This window comes from Ammodytes marinus, assembly GCF_949987685.1.
Source record: "Ammodytes marinus genome assembly, chromosome: 7".
Lineage (NCBI taxonomy): Eukaryota > Metazoa > Chordata > Actinopteri > Uranoscopiformes > Ammodytidae > Ammodytes > Ammodytes marinus.
The window spans coordinates 19,607,765-19,621,377 of NC_137211.1; the positions used below are offsets into that span (position 1 = coordinate 19,607,765).

Below are 13,613 nucleotides of genomic sequence, written 5' to 3' on the forward strand. Positions count from 1 at the left end.
GACGAGAAAGGTTTTAGGCGTCCATACTTTCGTGAGCAGATGCACTGGAACACAGACAGGTCGGAACTCGGAACTACCAAATCGGAAATTTCCTTCTTCCGAGTATAAAGGAACGCAGCATTCAACTGAAACTGGAGCGTGACTTCGACGTCATCGTTCTCAGCCACTCGCTCTGTTCGCTGATTGGACGGCTGTACATTCTCCGGAAAATCTGGGAAATGCGCTGTACACCCAACTGAGGTTGCGTTCCGAATCGCATACTCTTTCTTTTTTCTATTCTACATACTACATCCGACGATAAAAAGAATCTAGTTAGGATGCAGTAGGCATACTATTGGGACATACTTTTCTCTCTTATTTCATCATAACATTGCGCCTTGATCTTGCCTCTTGCTTTTATATCCGTCGCATCCCCGTTTGTTTTCATATGGAGGCTTCATCGATGTTACGTCACTTCACGTGCGCACTGGATTGTGGGTCAGAATCGCCCAAATAGGATGCACTTTTCAACACTAACAATCTTGGCCGCATGAAGTAGGACATCCGGGTACTTCTAACCATCCTAAATCTGGCCACAAGAATCGGGACATCCTAAATCTTTTTTCTACATACTATATAGTAGAAAGTATGCGATTCGGAACGCAACCTGACTACTGAAGGGAAAATGAAATTTGGACGGAAGTAGGCGGGCGGAAAAAAAAAAGTTTTTTTTTTGCTAGCGAGCTGATCTGTGCTTGTGTATGGTCATAACCGCGCGAAAGTAATATGCAGTAAATAAATGTCCACATGTGTCTTCAAGTATCTCTGTAGGCTATTTGAAAAGAAATCAAGCAAGTAGACTAATACTAACATTAATGCATTATTGGTTATCATATCACAGAAGGCCTATTGGCCTATACTAATAAAAACACACCACCTTAACTATGTTTACAGTTTAAAAATGTTTTGAATGAAATGCAAACCTCAGTTAATCATTTGCTCTTGTTTCTCTGTCCTGAGATTCACACAGACTGAGTAGTCTTGTTTAAATGTTACAAATTGAGCTAATAAACTGAACTTCAAATATTGTTGAAGTTGCTGCAGAAGTTATCTCAGCTAATTTTATAATCTAACTTCTAATTTGATAATAAGGTGATTGTATGCAGAATGCTCATGCCAGAAACTCATACAGTGTTTTTGTACAGATAAATAAATAAATATTACCAGGTTCTCAATAGTATTTCAATTTAGGGGGGGGCGCGAAAAAAATTCTGTTCCCTAGGGGGGGCATTACAGAAAATAACTGAGAACCACTGCTCTAGGAGTCATTAATGATAAATTAAGACCAGAAAAGTAGTATAATAGATCTTTAACTTTGCTTAGCCTACATTTTATTTTATTTTTTAACTATATCAGCCTCTATTACTGCAATGTATGCATCCACCAATTCACCATTTTGATGTCAATGCTTCTTACCATAAACCCCTGCCCTTCTGAAAGTGCTGCTGGCTGCAGGAAATGCTGTCGCGGGTTCTGTAACTGAAGCGGTTGCTGAGTGGTTTCCTCTCGGTATGTGGGGCAAGAAGGTCCTTATTTGCCCTCTTGCTGCTTTATCTCCTTGTGTGATACAGTGCACGGCCCAGGAGAGCTTTTTTTTTGAACAGCAGATAATTTTCCCACAATAATGCCAACGATGCTAGCTATAGCCTACTGCCAGTTCACAATATGGTTCAAATATATTTCGAAACAAAACGCAAAAAATAACTAGGCCTAACTGTTAGTATTGTGTATGCGTACCCAACACGTGTGCAGGTGAAATACTATTTAGGATAAAGCACACGTGAAGGAAGGGGGAGCACTTTTGAACATATAATATGCCTGTTTGTGAGGTCATGCTGCTTTTATTGTGAAGGGCCCGGACGGTCAGGAAGTGTCAATGCTTTCACTGCTAAAGGAAGAAGAGCTGAGAGAGAGACACGCACCGCACAAACACAGTGAGTGAGCAATAACTTGAATGTATTAAAAGAACAGGTGTAATTACTCTCATTAGAAATCAGCACGGTCTTGATGCAGAGGTTTGTTTTAAAGCTTGTGTGTGCATTAAACCAACATGTCAGTAACATTGCCATCCAGCAGCGCAGCTAACGGTAACATCGCAGTAAACATTCAGTGTTTATAGAGCTAATCGGCGGCGGTGATTAAGTGTATGCGGAAATGTTAAACGTAAGCTCAATGACATACTTAGTTTTATTCTGGTTTAAATTGCTAGCACAGTAAGAACGGACCGTGTGAATTTGACATATATGCAAATACCAGCAAACCAACCGACTGTAGCAAGAAGAAGAGTGATTTTACGGTGTTTGCTAACATGTCAATATCTGTTTAAATTGCACTAATTCCCCACATATAACGCATCTACCTCAAAGTAACTATTCCGTTTCCTTGATTTGAACCGTATGCAACTTCTTTTCATTCCCTCAGATTTTCTCGCTGATTAGGAAGGGCACTGATACCATGTGGGAGTCACATGAACGACAAGATGAGGCATAAACAACAAGGGGGCAGTTTGAAGAGAGAGCCACCGTACAGGGACTGCCGCAGGGAGGGGGTTTGCTGCTGTTAAAAGCCCCCTTTGCTGAACATATGCAATGAACAGCACCACTCAGCCCCCTGCCACCAAAGGTGGAGATGTGGCAGTCAGCTATGTGTTGGTGCCACTCTTCCTCATCACAATCGTTGGAATAGCTGCAGCTGTGGTAAGTGAGTGGTTGGGTCTGTTGGCAAAGGATAACCTAGGCCTACATAAAGTTGACTTGCTGTAAAAGAAATAGCTGCTACAGACTGTCATATCTAGGAATTCATGAATGATAAGTAGAACTATTACCATGTGATAATTCAGAAATGAGAGACCTGTTGTGCACAGTATGTATAATGCTGTAATTTTGTCTTTTTCAGTACATGTATATTCGAAAGAAAAGGAGGTAAGGCTTTTAATCTGTGTCAACTGATTGCATGGCACAATGCTTTAGTGATAAACTTGATTGGTTCACTTCTTTGTCTCAATTTGATTCACTACACAAGTATTTGTTTTGTGTTTTCAGACTTGACAGACTGCGCCATCAGCTTTTACCAGTTTACACATATGATCCGTCAGAGGAGATCCATGAGGCCGAGCAGGAGATGCTGTGGAAGGAAGAGGACACAAGGGTATGACCATAATGCGTTATCGGTTTCCACACTTTTAGAGTTTGGGATATTTTATGATACTACCATAATGTAAGATATGCATCTCTAAACGCAGGGGAGTTGGATGAAGCATGGCTAATCTTAACCCTTTTGACCCCGTTTTCCACAAAATACATGTAAACCATTTCCTTGTCGGTTGCGCCATTCACTGTACCAGCCCAGCAGTTCCTCAAAAACACTAAACGCCGTTTTTATGCCAGTTTCATATACCACATCTATTACAGTGTGCACATTTCATGTTTTCTTAGAGTAAATCCAAAAGTAACTTACTTGCTTCTGATACTCCTGGTAAAATAGATGGTTAGGTTCACAATATCACGAGAGAACTAGAGAATGTTGGACTTCCAGCCCAAAAGAAATGCAGTGAGCTATGAAATACACTAGGTGGCAATGTTGACCAGTGGCAGTTTAATGGGAAGAGCAAAGGCATCACAACAAATTCGATATTGGTTAAAGAAGTTGTTATGTCATTTAAATAAAAGGGGTAGTTGACGTCTTTTGAGATATGTCGGTAAGCGAGGCCTGTGGGTTCTCCTCAGTAACCAGGACACTGTTGCTGGGAAGACATGTTGCATTTATGTATTCTTTTTTTTTAATGTACAAATGAAACATAATTTACCTGTGCTTGAACTTTGCATTTTATGTCCTTAGATTGTACAAGGTTGGGCCAGAAGTTATCAACAGCGACGCCCTCTACTGACCAAAGATGTTAGTGCATGATGGCAGTTAAAGAACATTTATAGTGTGGAGACAACCTTTGACCACAGATCAGTAATTTTATTCAACTCATGCAAAAAAAAAAAAAAAAAATTATTTTCTTTTGCTACCGTTATCTTTCAGTACATCAACAGTGTGCATTTCGGTTTCTCCTGTTTGTTTGCACAGACAAAAAGTGACTGTTCATTTGTGTGGTTCTGATGCCAATCCTGTGTGCCTAACAGACGCAGTACCTTTAAACTTATTTATTTTAAATTATTTATTCAAACTTTTTATTGTGTGGAATCTATCTGAAGATATAGGTTTCTGTAGTTTTCACAATGTTGTTGGGGCGAGCAGACATGATCCTGTGGGTTGCAGTAGGCATTTGCTCTCACTTTTATTTTAGGGATGCATTCACAGTTTGGTAAGAGTATGAATGGTCTGCACTGGTTGAAAATCTGCACTGGATAGATTGTTGTATAAAGGGTAGTTGCACTGCATTAAAAAACAAATATGTCTTCTTTGATTAAATGCATTTTCACAATAACGTCACATGTGTTGACTTTAAGCACTGCTGTATCACTTCCAAAAATAGTTTAAAATTTCAAAATTTCGTTTTGATAAAGATAGCAAAGGGTTATTTGTTTGGAAAATTTTTACCTCAGTTTTATTTCAAGTCAAAAGGTCGAACGGTTTGGTTTTAATTTGCCTCTCAGAGTTAAAATAGCTGCCCCACTATCTGGATCTTATGCGGTTTAGCCAAAATCCTATGACTCTTATCAATGGCATGAAAAGCCAGATATGGATGTAAATAACACCAACATCCTCTTATCCCCAGAATGAGCTGTGACTAGTGCCCTAAATATGTCCTGTCTACAGGGCATGGCACCAGCACAAATTTACCTCCAGCTGAAGAGTCAGCTCAGATGAATGCCATAGGTCTGACTGTATCAAACGCTCAGGAAACCACCTTTATTTTGTTGTCTTGAATTGTAAACTTTCCTCTGTTTTTATTTGCTTTGGATTTGTGAATGTAAAGTAAATAAAATGATTGAACTTGTAAACTGTTGTTGAAGGTGAACATGTATAGTATTGGTTTATAAATGTGTTTGACAGATAATGTCTGAACTTGGTGTACTCATCTTCTAGACCTTCTGCAGAATGAGAATGGGATTTTTATGTAGATGTTTCCTGTAGTCATTTCCTACAAGTTCCACGCTGCTCTCACTTGTCATTTTCTATGCATTGTTCCTTGATTGGTTTCTATATACAATAGGGTCGTCACAATTTAAACTCCATATCAGAAATGGTTTTATTGCCAGATACGTTCACACATTCAAAACATTTGCTGTGGTCAGACCGTGCACACTATGAACATAAACAGATAACAAGCATCTTAAATAATATAAATAGAATATTTACAATACAGTTATCAAAGAAATATGTGCATTTGTCTATTTGAAAAAGGAAGATCAGAGGTGATCCAGTGAATATGGATCCATGTTAATGCAACAACACATAGTGGTGGTAGTACGTTTGGAAGAAGTTGTTCTTATGGGAGGTTTTGGTCCTGAAGGACCGCAGCCTCAAGTGCAAGACATCGCTTTTCATTGGTGAAAGCCCTGGTTGCCTTATCACTGAAGGCGCTCATTTCAGGTTGCACTTGACAAGCCGAAGAACTACTAATGTGAATTAAGCAGTATGGTCTAAAAGTTCCCCCTTCAGACTATTATACCAGTGTGTTGCTGTCAGAGATACATTGATATGATGATTTGACCATGTAAATAAAGTGATAAATTATTCGTTGATTGTCTTTTGCTGCCTAATTAGTCTAGCAGTCCACATGCTGTGAACAAAATGTAAAAGTATATTTGGTTTAGCCTTGTAATGCCTCACTGAAAAAAAATTACAAATGACAAAGAAAATTCTCTTTATTGACCATTTCTGATACAAATTGTTGTAGGGCACCATAGAAATATAGACATTGTACATTTATATACGGTGTACATTAAAAAGAATGATCCCATCCTGTTGATTTTACAGTATATAAATGACCAGAGTAGTTGGAGGATGTATGAAAAAAAGACATGAAATGACCGTTGTATGGAGTATGGCGACGATGGCTGTGTGGTTGTGCCCAAACACACTGGCCAACAGAACAGTTGAGTGGAAACAGCGCCCAGTCTATCAAACACACAAAATTGTCCATGGAAAAAAAATATGAACCAACATTTCAGTGCACCAGAATTTTTTTTTTCTCTTTTATTATTTAAAGGATACAAACACACCTGCTAATCTACCACAGTCAGCAAACACAGTTGTCAAGCTGACAGGTCTCCCTGACTTGCTTCACACATTAAAAAATTAAACCTGTCTGCAAGCTCTGGTTTTGAATCACAAATGTACAGTCAGGTTTAATTTCCAACTAAATCCAGAGGTTACATGTAAAACAACAGAAAACCAGTTAAATGCAATTATATGGTAAAGTAAGCTGCTGAGTGAGGTATGAAAAAACCAGGCCTTGTATCGCCTGTTTGCAGTTTTCCGGGTTTCGTAACTGAGGTTGTAGCAGCTTAGGTGTGTGGAAAAACCCAGTTAAGTGGACTGTGACTGCGGGTTCCCTGACACTTAGAAATACACAAACACATTTTTTTGTCCTGTTGCAGACAGCATACAACACACATCTTCAAAAATACTAAGAAAAGTAGATTACCGTACTAAGTGATGACAGAAGGACCAAGCTAGGTGAAGCAGTGAGAACTAGATGGAATGAGAAAAAAATAAAAACACAACAGTCCTGTTGGATGGTCGTGCCACCGACTATCCTCTATTACAATCAAACTCCTTGTTTGACCAATTGCATTTTGCCTTATGAGTGATTGGGTGAGTGCATGGAAACCGAGGACCGTGTGAAGACAAAGACGCCAATGTAACAGCAATTGTAAAAGCTCCCTGAAGAAAGGACACTGATGCTCTCAGCCTAGAACTGTCAAATCTATCCTTTAAAAACACATTATACCAAAAAAAAAAGATTTAAGTTGTATTATACCATGAAAAGCAGCACACTCATGTTTTTATTTAATTATTTTGTTTCTATATATGGTATGTAACCCAAAAAGGAACAAACACAGTAAGTCTGATCGGACTATTCTGATTACTAACAATGTACTTTACATCTCCCCTAGACACGCAGAGGATTAGAGGGAAGTTATGAGAAGCATAGCTAAGTCTAAATTGTCCAACATTAGGGGGAGGGGGGGGTAAAAAGTGGTGAAGATGACTCTGCTTAACTGGTGAGCCAGGAAGGGGGCGGTGAAGAGGGGTGACATCTGTGATGCAGGTTAGAAATGGGAGAAAGAAAAAAAACATCTACCATCAGTTACCTATTCTCATCCTAAACGCTGAAGCTCAACTCCATCTATATAATACGAGGCAAAAGGAGAGGTTAACCACTTCACACAAAACACACAAAAAAACAGCAAGTATAGGTAAAATTCACCTTTGTCCAGTACAAAACATGGAGAGAAATCTATATGCCCTACCATCCCAGATGCGGGTACAACAAATAAGTAACATTAAGCAGAGGAGAATGTCCTACAAACCATCTTCAGGAGCGGGGGGAGAGGGAAAGGAAATGTCCAGGCGCCTCAGAGCACACTTTTTGTCCAGTATAAAAGACTTGTGATAACTTGACATTTAGAGAAAAGGGCTGTTTTACCTTAAATGTATTTCTTAGATCTATGCTTGAGCAAGGTCCATCGTTCTATCCAGTGCTGTTGCATGATATTTGTACTGCGGTAACCCTCCTGTTGTTTGGCAAAGAGGGTTTTGTCGTGAACAGTGGTCATGTGGTGGCACTGGTGTCGGAGATACAGCCCAGTTCTTGGTTAACAGTAAGTCAGTATGTTGAGTGAGGTAGCGTGCGTTGTGAATTACTGGTCCTCTTCCTCTTCTTCCTCCTCTTCCTCAGATTCCTCAGGCTTTTCTTCCTTCTCCTGTGAAGGAAAAAGAAAAGAGAAAGTCAGGCTTTGACTACACCCACCAGTAGAAAGTGCCTCATGAGCAAACAACAATAGCTGCCTGGGACTCATGATTCAACACAACTTCACTTTTATCAACCCCAAGTAGCAAATGAAAAAATTAATAAAAAAAATATATCCTAACCCTCAATATAGCATAATAGGAATAACTAGGGGAAAGGTGAGCCATCTGTAGTGAAAAGTGATTCATAAGAGTGATGAGTCACAATGAGGCATCCTGCTCCTTATACTCACTACGACCCAAGACCCATTCATAAAACCCATTCATAAAAATTGAGAGGGCCGGTTATGAGGATAACTTTGGGTCATTCCTTTCTGTGACTAATTCAGTCCAGACTTCTTTCAGAGTACGCCCTAACCACTCATGCACATTACAGAATGTTACTACAAGACCGCAATTTCTTCCTAGATTACACATTATTTTTTTAACTAGCTGTATGGATATCTGGCTACTTATTTTGCCATTAAAAATATATATATAAAAAAAAAATTAAACGTAGTATTAGGAACACTTTGAGGGCAAAACTGGCATACAGGTTCAGTTTTTTATTGTTATTTTTTATAAAGGGGACCGGGTAAAAACTATAAGCGACTAAAAAGCTACTCTAAATGAACGCTCAAGAACCAAAATAGCCGTGATGAGTAAAAATGACTCGCCTGGGAGGAAGGAAGCAAACAAGGGAGTTAGGAAAATGCCATTTTGCCATGCAGACAGTCATACCAATCATAACTCAATTTGGGATAGGAATGGTTGATACAAATGTGAGCACTGAAGTGACACTGTTTGTCTGGGGACTCTTACCTCCTTCTTAGGTCTTCCCCTGCGCTTTGCCCCTGCCGCCGGGGCTGCGGCTGCAGTCACCTTCTACGAAAGAACACAGGAACACAGTTAGATGGGTCTATGGGTCAGGGTCCTGCTGATCAGCTCATTTAAGGCCAATACTTTTTGTTTGTTTGTTTGTTTGGGGGGTTAGTGCAAAAACAATCTGTATCTCCACATGGCTCTACCTCTAGCCGCCTGCAGATGGCAGTAATACCTCTGTAATAAGACAAGAAAAGGGGGCACTGGGTTCATTGGCTATTATCTGGAAGGCCGACAGGAACTGCACACAGGGCACTCCAGTTCGCTGGCCACCTGGTCTGAGGCTCAGAGACAGCTGGTGGAACTGAGTGGAGACACAAACCCTCTGCAGCTTGGCCCTCGCCGCTAAACCTATATCGTACGCGTATGTGTGATTTACACATTCTCTCTCCAGTTTCCCATACGTAGCAGAGAGGACAGAGCGCACGGGGGAGCTGGAGGGTTGGGGCGAGGGAGAAAATCAGTTGTTGCTATGGAGACGACAGGCAGAGAAGAACTAGGGCTGTGTGCCGGGTGGGGGCGGAGGGGTGCTTAGTGTCAGCTTGGAAACAGTCTTGCGGCCTCTGCACCTGCACCGCACTTCGCATGATAAGCTGCAGGAAGCTGGAGGACAGGAAGTACAGAGTGAGCATCACTCTCTAAAAAAAAAAAAAATAATAAAAAAATTAAGGCAGTAAACCAAGGTCTTTACAATAGGAAACCCTAGCTAGGCTATTTCTGACACAGGAGGGGAAGCAGCTACATTGCGGCCAAGCAATATATCACAAGTAACAGAAGGACATCCTTTTTGTGTAAGGAGGATGAGTGTTAGCTACCGTTGAAGTGCTCATCAACTGAAAGCTATCTGGGATTAGGAAAGGGAAATGCTCGCAGAAGAAGATGATGGGACAGCAGATGCCTAGTGCAGAGTCACTTTGAAGCTTGGACGTTGTTTGGGCTCAGAATGCACATCAGCTGTTGCTGAAATCGTGATAGGTTGCCTTGTGAAAACAGGAGCGCATGCAGCATTGACTTACTTTGGCCTTGGCGGCTGGCTTGTTTTTGCTGCCCTTCGGCCGTCCTCTGGGCCTCTTTGGAGAAGGGGACCCACTGGGTTCCTGACAATCAAGACAGTCAACAAGATAGTCAGCATATATCACAAAACACCTGCACAATATTTACAACATAAACACCTGACAGTCTAAATTTCTTTGGGGCGCTGTATATAAAAAGGGGAGGACGAGGTCACGGAAGTCTACATTCAAGACTCAAGGTCAGTTCAGCTGACAGGTGGTGAGAGCCACAGGTTACTGTGGCCTGACATAGAAAACCCACGACTCAAATGTTCATTATGAAAAAGAAGCTTCATAAATAGCACCTAAAACATGCGACTAATAAGCCCAAATGAAAATTGTCGTGCAGAAAGGGGAAACATCGGCGCTATCTAGGGGATAACTCCAAAATGCAAGGTTAATTCAGCACAAGATATCTTGTTCATGTGACGATTTGTGGTTGTAACCTATGCCATGACAGACTCGGCTCCTGTTGCATTTCTAGAGTGTTTACAACCGCAGCTCATAGCAACCGAGCCATTCGATACCGAAACACATGCCGCTGAGTGACAGCTATATGAGTCACACTGCCTGCCGCTGCCATGTCACCCATTACATGACGAACAGAGATGGTAGGTGGGAGATGGGGTGGGGGGTTAGAAGCAGTTTAAAGGTGCTGGGTTACAGGTTGCTTACAAACCAGTCGGGCACACAGGAAGTTTGTTGTGGGCTTCTACGTTTACGCCGATAAGGGGGGTGAGCGACTGGTCATGCTGGCTTGCTGCAGCCCTATCTTGATAAGATGAAGGCTCAGCAGAAAAGCAGGGGCTTAAGAGGAAGACCTGCAGTGATCTGATCTACCTGAGCATGGACTGGAACAGCTGTGGGCTAAAGGCTTGTTTTGTTTCTGGTTTTACACCTCAAAGCCCTCCTCCATTCTCTTAATCCGTGGGCCTGCTCTTGTTGTGTTTAAAGCGATGTCCCCATGACATGCAAACCAAAAGTGACTAACTGCATCAGAAAATATAGAGAGAGAATACATTGGCACTACTTACGTCAGAGGTCTTCACTTGGGGCGCCTTGCGGGGTCTTCCACGCCCCCTCTTCTCTGTCGCCTCCTCTTTAGTCGAGACCTTGTCGCTCATGTTTGCTCAGCTTTACAGACCTGGGAAATAAATCACACCGGTCAGACTTGGTGCAGGACAATGCGTCGACTCCCCCCACCAGACACACACAAACACGTATAACAATTAGCCAACACTCTGACCGCAGCAATAAAATAAAAACAAAAAAAAGGTCGGTCTAACCGCGCACCGGTAGCACGTTTAAAGCAATTAATCCGCACTTATTCCCATGTCTATTTCCGTCTGTCTCTCCATTACACGGCATGGAACCTGCTCTGCATGATCTCTCGCTGGGACTCCTCCTCCGGTCGGAGGCCGCATTAATCTGCACAAGAGACCACAGGACGCGACGCTACCTGTCCGCACCAGTCCTGTTCAGAAAGAGGCTGATTTTTATTTTTATTTATTTTTGCTGCGGTTGTTGTGATTAGTCATCTGGCCTGCAAACGAAACGAAAATATCCAACAAGCATGTCTGCACACCGGGGTCGTAGAGACATATCCGCCGACACAAACACACACGCTCGCAAACAAACACACACACAATTTCTGGTGTTTGTGTGTGTGCTCGGCGGGATCGACGGGCTATACAAGGACATTTCGAAATAATAAAAATCAAACCTAAAAAAAAAAATACAAGAGCAAAGGTAAGCTACGGGGTGGCTGGGTTCGTGTGGAGCAACGACAGAGAGAGCCCGGGCCACAGCAACAAAAGACGGTTTCGCGATCACAGCGTGCACGCCGGAGCTCGAGGTCTGTTAAAATGCATATAAAATCGGTCGTGGTTTATACCGAGCGTGCAAAGTTTCACAGCGTTTACGTTTACTTGCACTCACCTCTATCGCTCGGTCGGAAACCTCAGTTCTAAACGCTAAAAGGAAATGTTTCCTTTAAGCCTGGCTGGTTGTACCCGGTTAAAAGCCCAGTGCACGGATCTATAGGCTACAGCTTTTATTCGTCAGACAACACACAGCCCGCCCCTTCCAAATCCCAGCTCATGCACCGCGTAGAAAAAAAAACTGCTAGAAATTAGAAAAGGGACCAAATAAAACATAAAATAAAAAAGTTTTTTTTATTTTTTCTTACCAGCAGGTAAAGAAGTCAGTCCCTCAGACGTCCTATTAATAGCACGTGCGTCTCGTCTCCTGCAGATAAGGTGGGGAAAAGGCGCCAGCCAAGAGCAGTTTTGGGGCAATTTAAAGCGCCGCCCTCATGGGACCTGGAACACTGGAGGGCGGAGATATGATAAATGGGCCACCAACAGCACAAGAGGCTCAACCCCCTCTCCCCCCCCCTCCATCTCCTGGTTCCTTCATATACCCCGGGTTTGGGTTTGATCACAAAACACCCGAAAACATGTGTTTCAGAGTATCCTTTCAACTATTCAAAAATAAGGCTCTATTGTTGTAATTGTTGTAACATTTGATTTAGTGTTGTGTGTGTGAATCAACAGTAGGCCCCGCATACCACAGCTTCCACGGTGACGGTGAGTGAACTATGACCTCCCCCAATGTAAACACAGGCCAAGTTTTAGGCTCAGAAAGGCAGCTCTTGTTTCCCTCCTAAAAACACTGTCTTGTACAGGGTTGGAAAAAGTAGATTTTCAGATCATTAACTCTAACTAAAGTATCAAAACCGTAAGACTGCAGTATGTCAAAAGTGTGAAGTTAAAAATGTAAGTACTTGTTTGTGTTTATTTTGAAGTTTTAGCCTATTACAAATATTGGATAATTAACTAGATTGTTACTGGAGTTGGTTGAGGCAAAGCAAGTTTTAAGTATTGTTGGATATCGGCATCATCCTATTTTCTAAACTGATCCAAAGTTTTTTTCTAAATCTGAATATGGCTTTCAGGAGAATTTTTTCTGTAAACCTACTCGACCTTGGTGCAGTATTTGAGTAAGGCGCTTAGTTACACCCCATCACTCTTCTGTTGCTTTATTGTGTTAAGTGCTATTTCTATCGATACAAATGACAAGTATATCTGAATTCATGCCAAACTGGAGAGGGAAGGCAAACATCAGTGTGCAAATAACAAAGTTGGTAAAACAAGAATAGTTGTGGTTTAAGAAAGGCTGCTTGAATTACTGGTATTTTAAGAAGATTAAAAAATATATAGTTGAGTAAAAAATAAAAGCATCCATATCTTTTTATTCAACCAAAACCAATCGACCCAACAACTTATTTATTTACTGTTCCCATGCATAGACTGTGCTGAACTTGGAATAACAGTATTTAACAGTGATGCCTATTTCTGCATGCTCTCTGCCCAGGCTTCTGATTGTGGGAACAATGGTTACCACTTCAAATGAAGCATTGTCTATATATTTATGAGACATAACTTAAATCAACCAAAAAGGGGTTATTGAAGTGATCTTTAAAGCATACAGAGGAAATATTTTCTAGTAAAAAAAAGAGCAAAGATTAGAGAAATGTCTGAAAAATTAATATTTTGCAGCAATGTCTGTTTTTTCCTGTTTTCCATTTCCTTTCAGTTAAATAAATATCAATTTACAAATGGGTTGGAAACCAGTGTTTAAGTTTTAGTTGTAGATTAGTCGTATTTATTTTTATGGCTTTTTGACAGCTCTTCTGTCCTTTTAAGTTGCCATGTAGGTTGTTTGGAGGAAATC

At 41.2% G+C, this 13,613-nt stretch overlaps 2 protein-coding genes across 3 annotated transcripts; one reads left to right on the forward strand and one right to left on the reverse strand.

Annotated features, from left to right (window-relative positions):
- The first annotated feature begins 1,938 nt into the window (after positions 1-1,938).
- On the forward strand, positions 1,939-5,591 carry smim29 (small integral membrane protein 29). Its single transcript, XM_080030859.1, has 5 exons — positions 1,939-1,973; positions 2,461-2,735; positions 2,935-2,960; positions 3,081-3,186; positions 3,877-5,591. The coding sequence occupies exons 2-5, from the start codon at positions 2,628-2,630 to the stop codon at positions 3,943-3,945; spliced, it is 309 nt and encodes a 102-aa protein (XP_079886985.1). The 5' UTR covers positions 1,939-1,973; positions 2,461-2,627; the 3' UTR covers positions 3,946-5,591.
- Positions 5,592-5,866: 275 nt separating this feature from the next.
- hmga1a (high mobility group AT-hook 1a) lies at positions 5,867-12,150 on the reverse strand. 2 transcript variants are annotated; one of them, XM_080031023.1, is made up of 5 exons: positions 12,067-12,150; positions 10,913-11,022; positions 9,843-9,923; positions 8,767-8,829; positions 5,867-7,919 (listed from the first exon to the last, which is right to left on the reverse strand). In XM_080031023.1, exons 2-5 carry the CDS (start codon positions 11,000-11,002, stop codon positions 7,857-7,859), a joined length of 297 nt encoding a protein of 98 aa, XP_079887149.1. In that variant the 5' UTR covers positions 11,003-11,022; positions 12,067-12,150; the 3' UTR covers positions 5,867-7,856. The 2 variants fall into 2 exon arrangements, with proteins under 2 accessions (XP_079887149.1, XP_079887148.1); XM_080031022.1 differs by lacking the exon at positions 12,067-12,150 and adding an exon at positions 11,817-11,923.
- Positions 12,151-13,613: the final 1,463 nt, after the last annotated feature.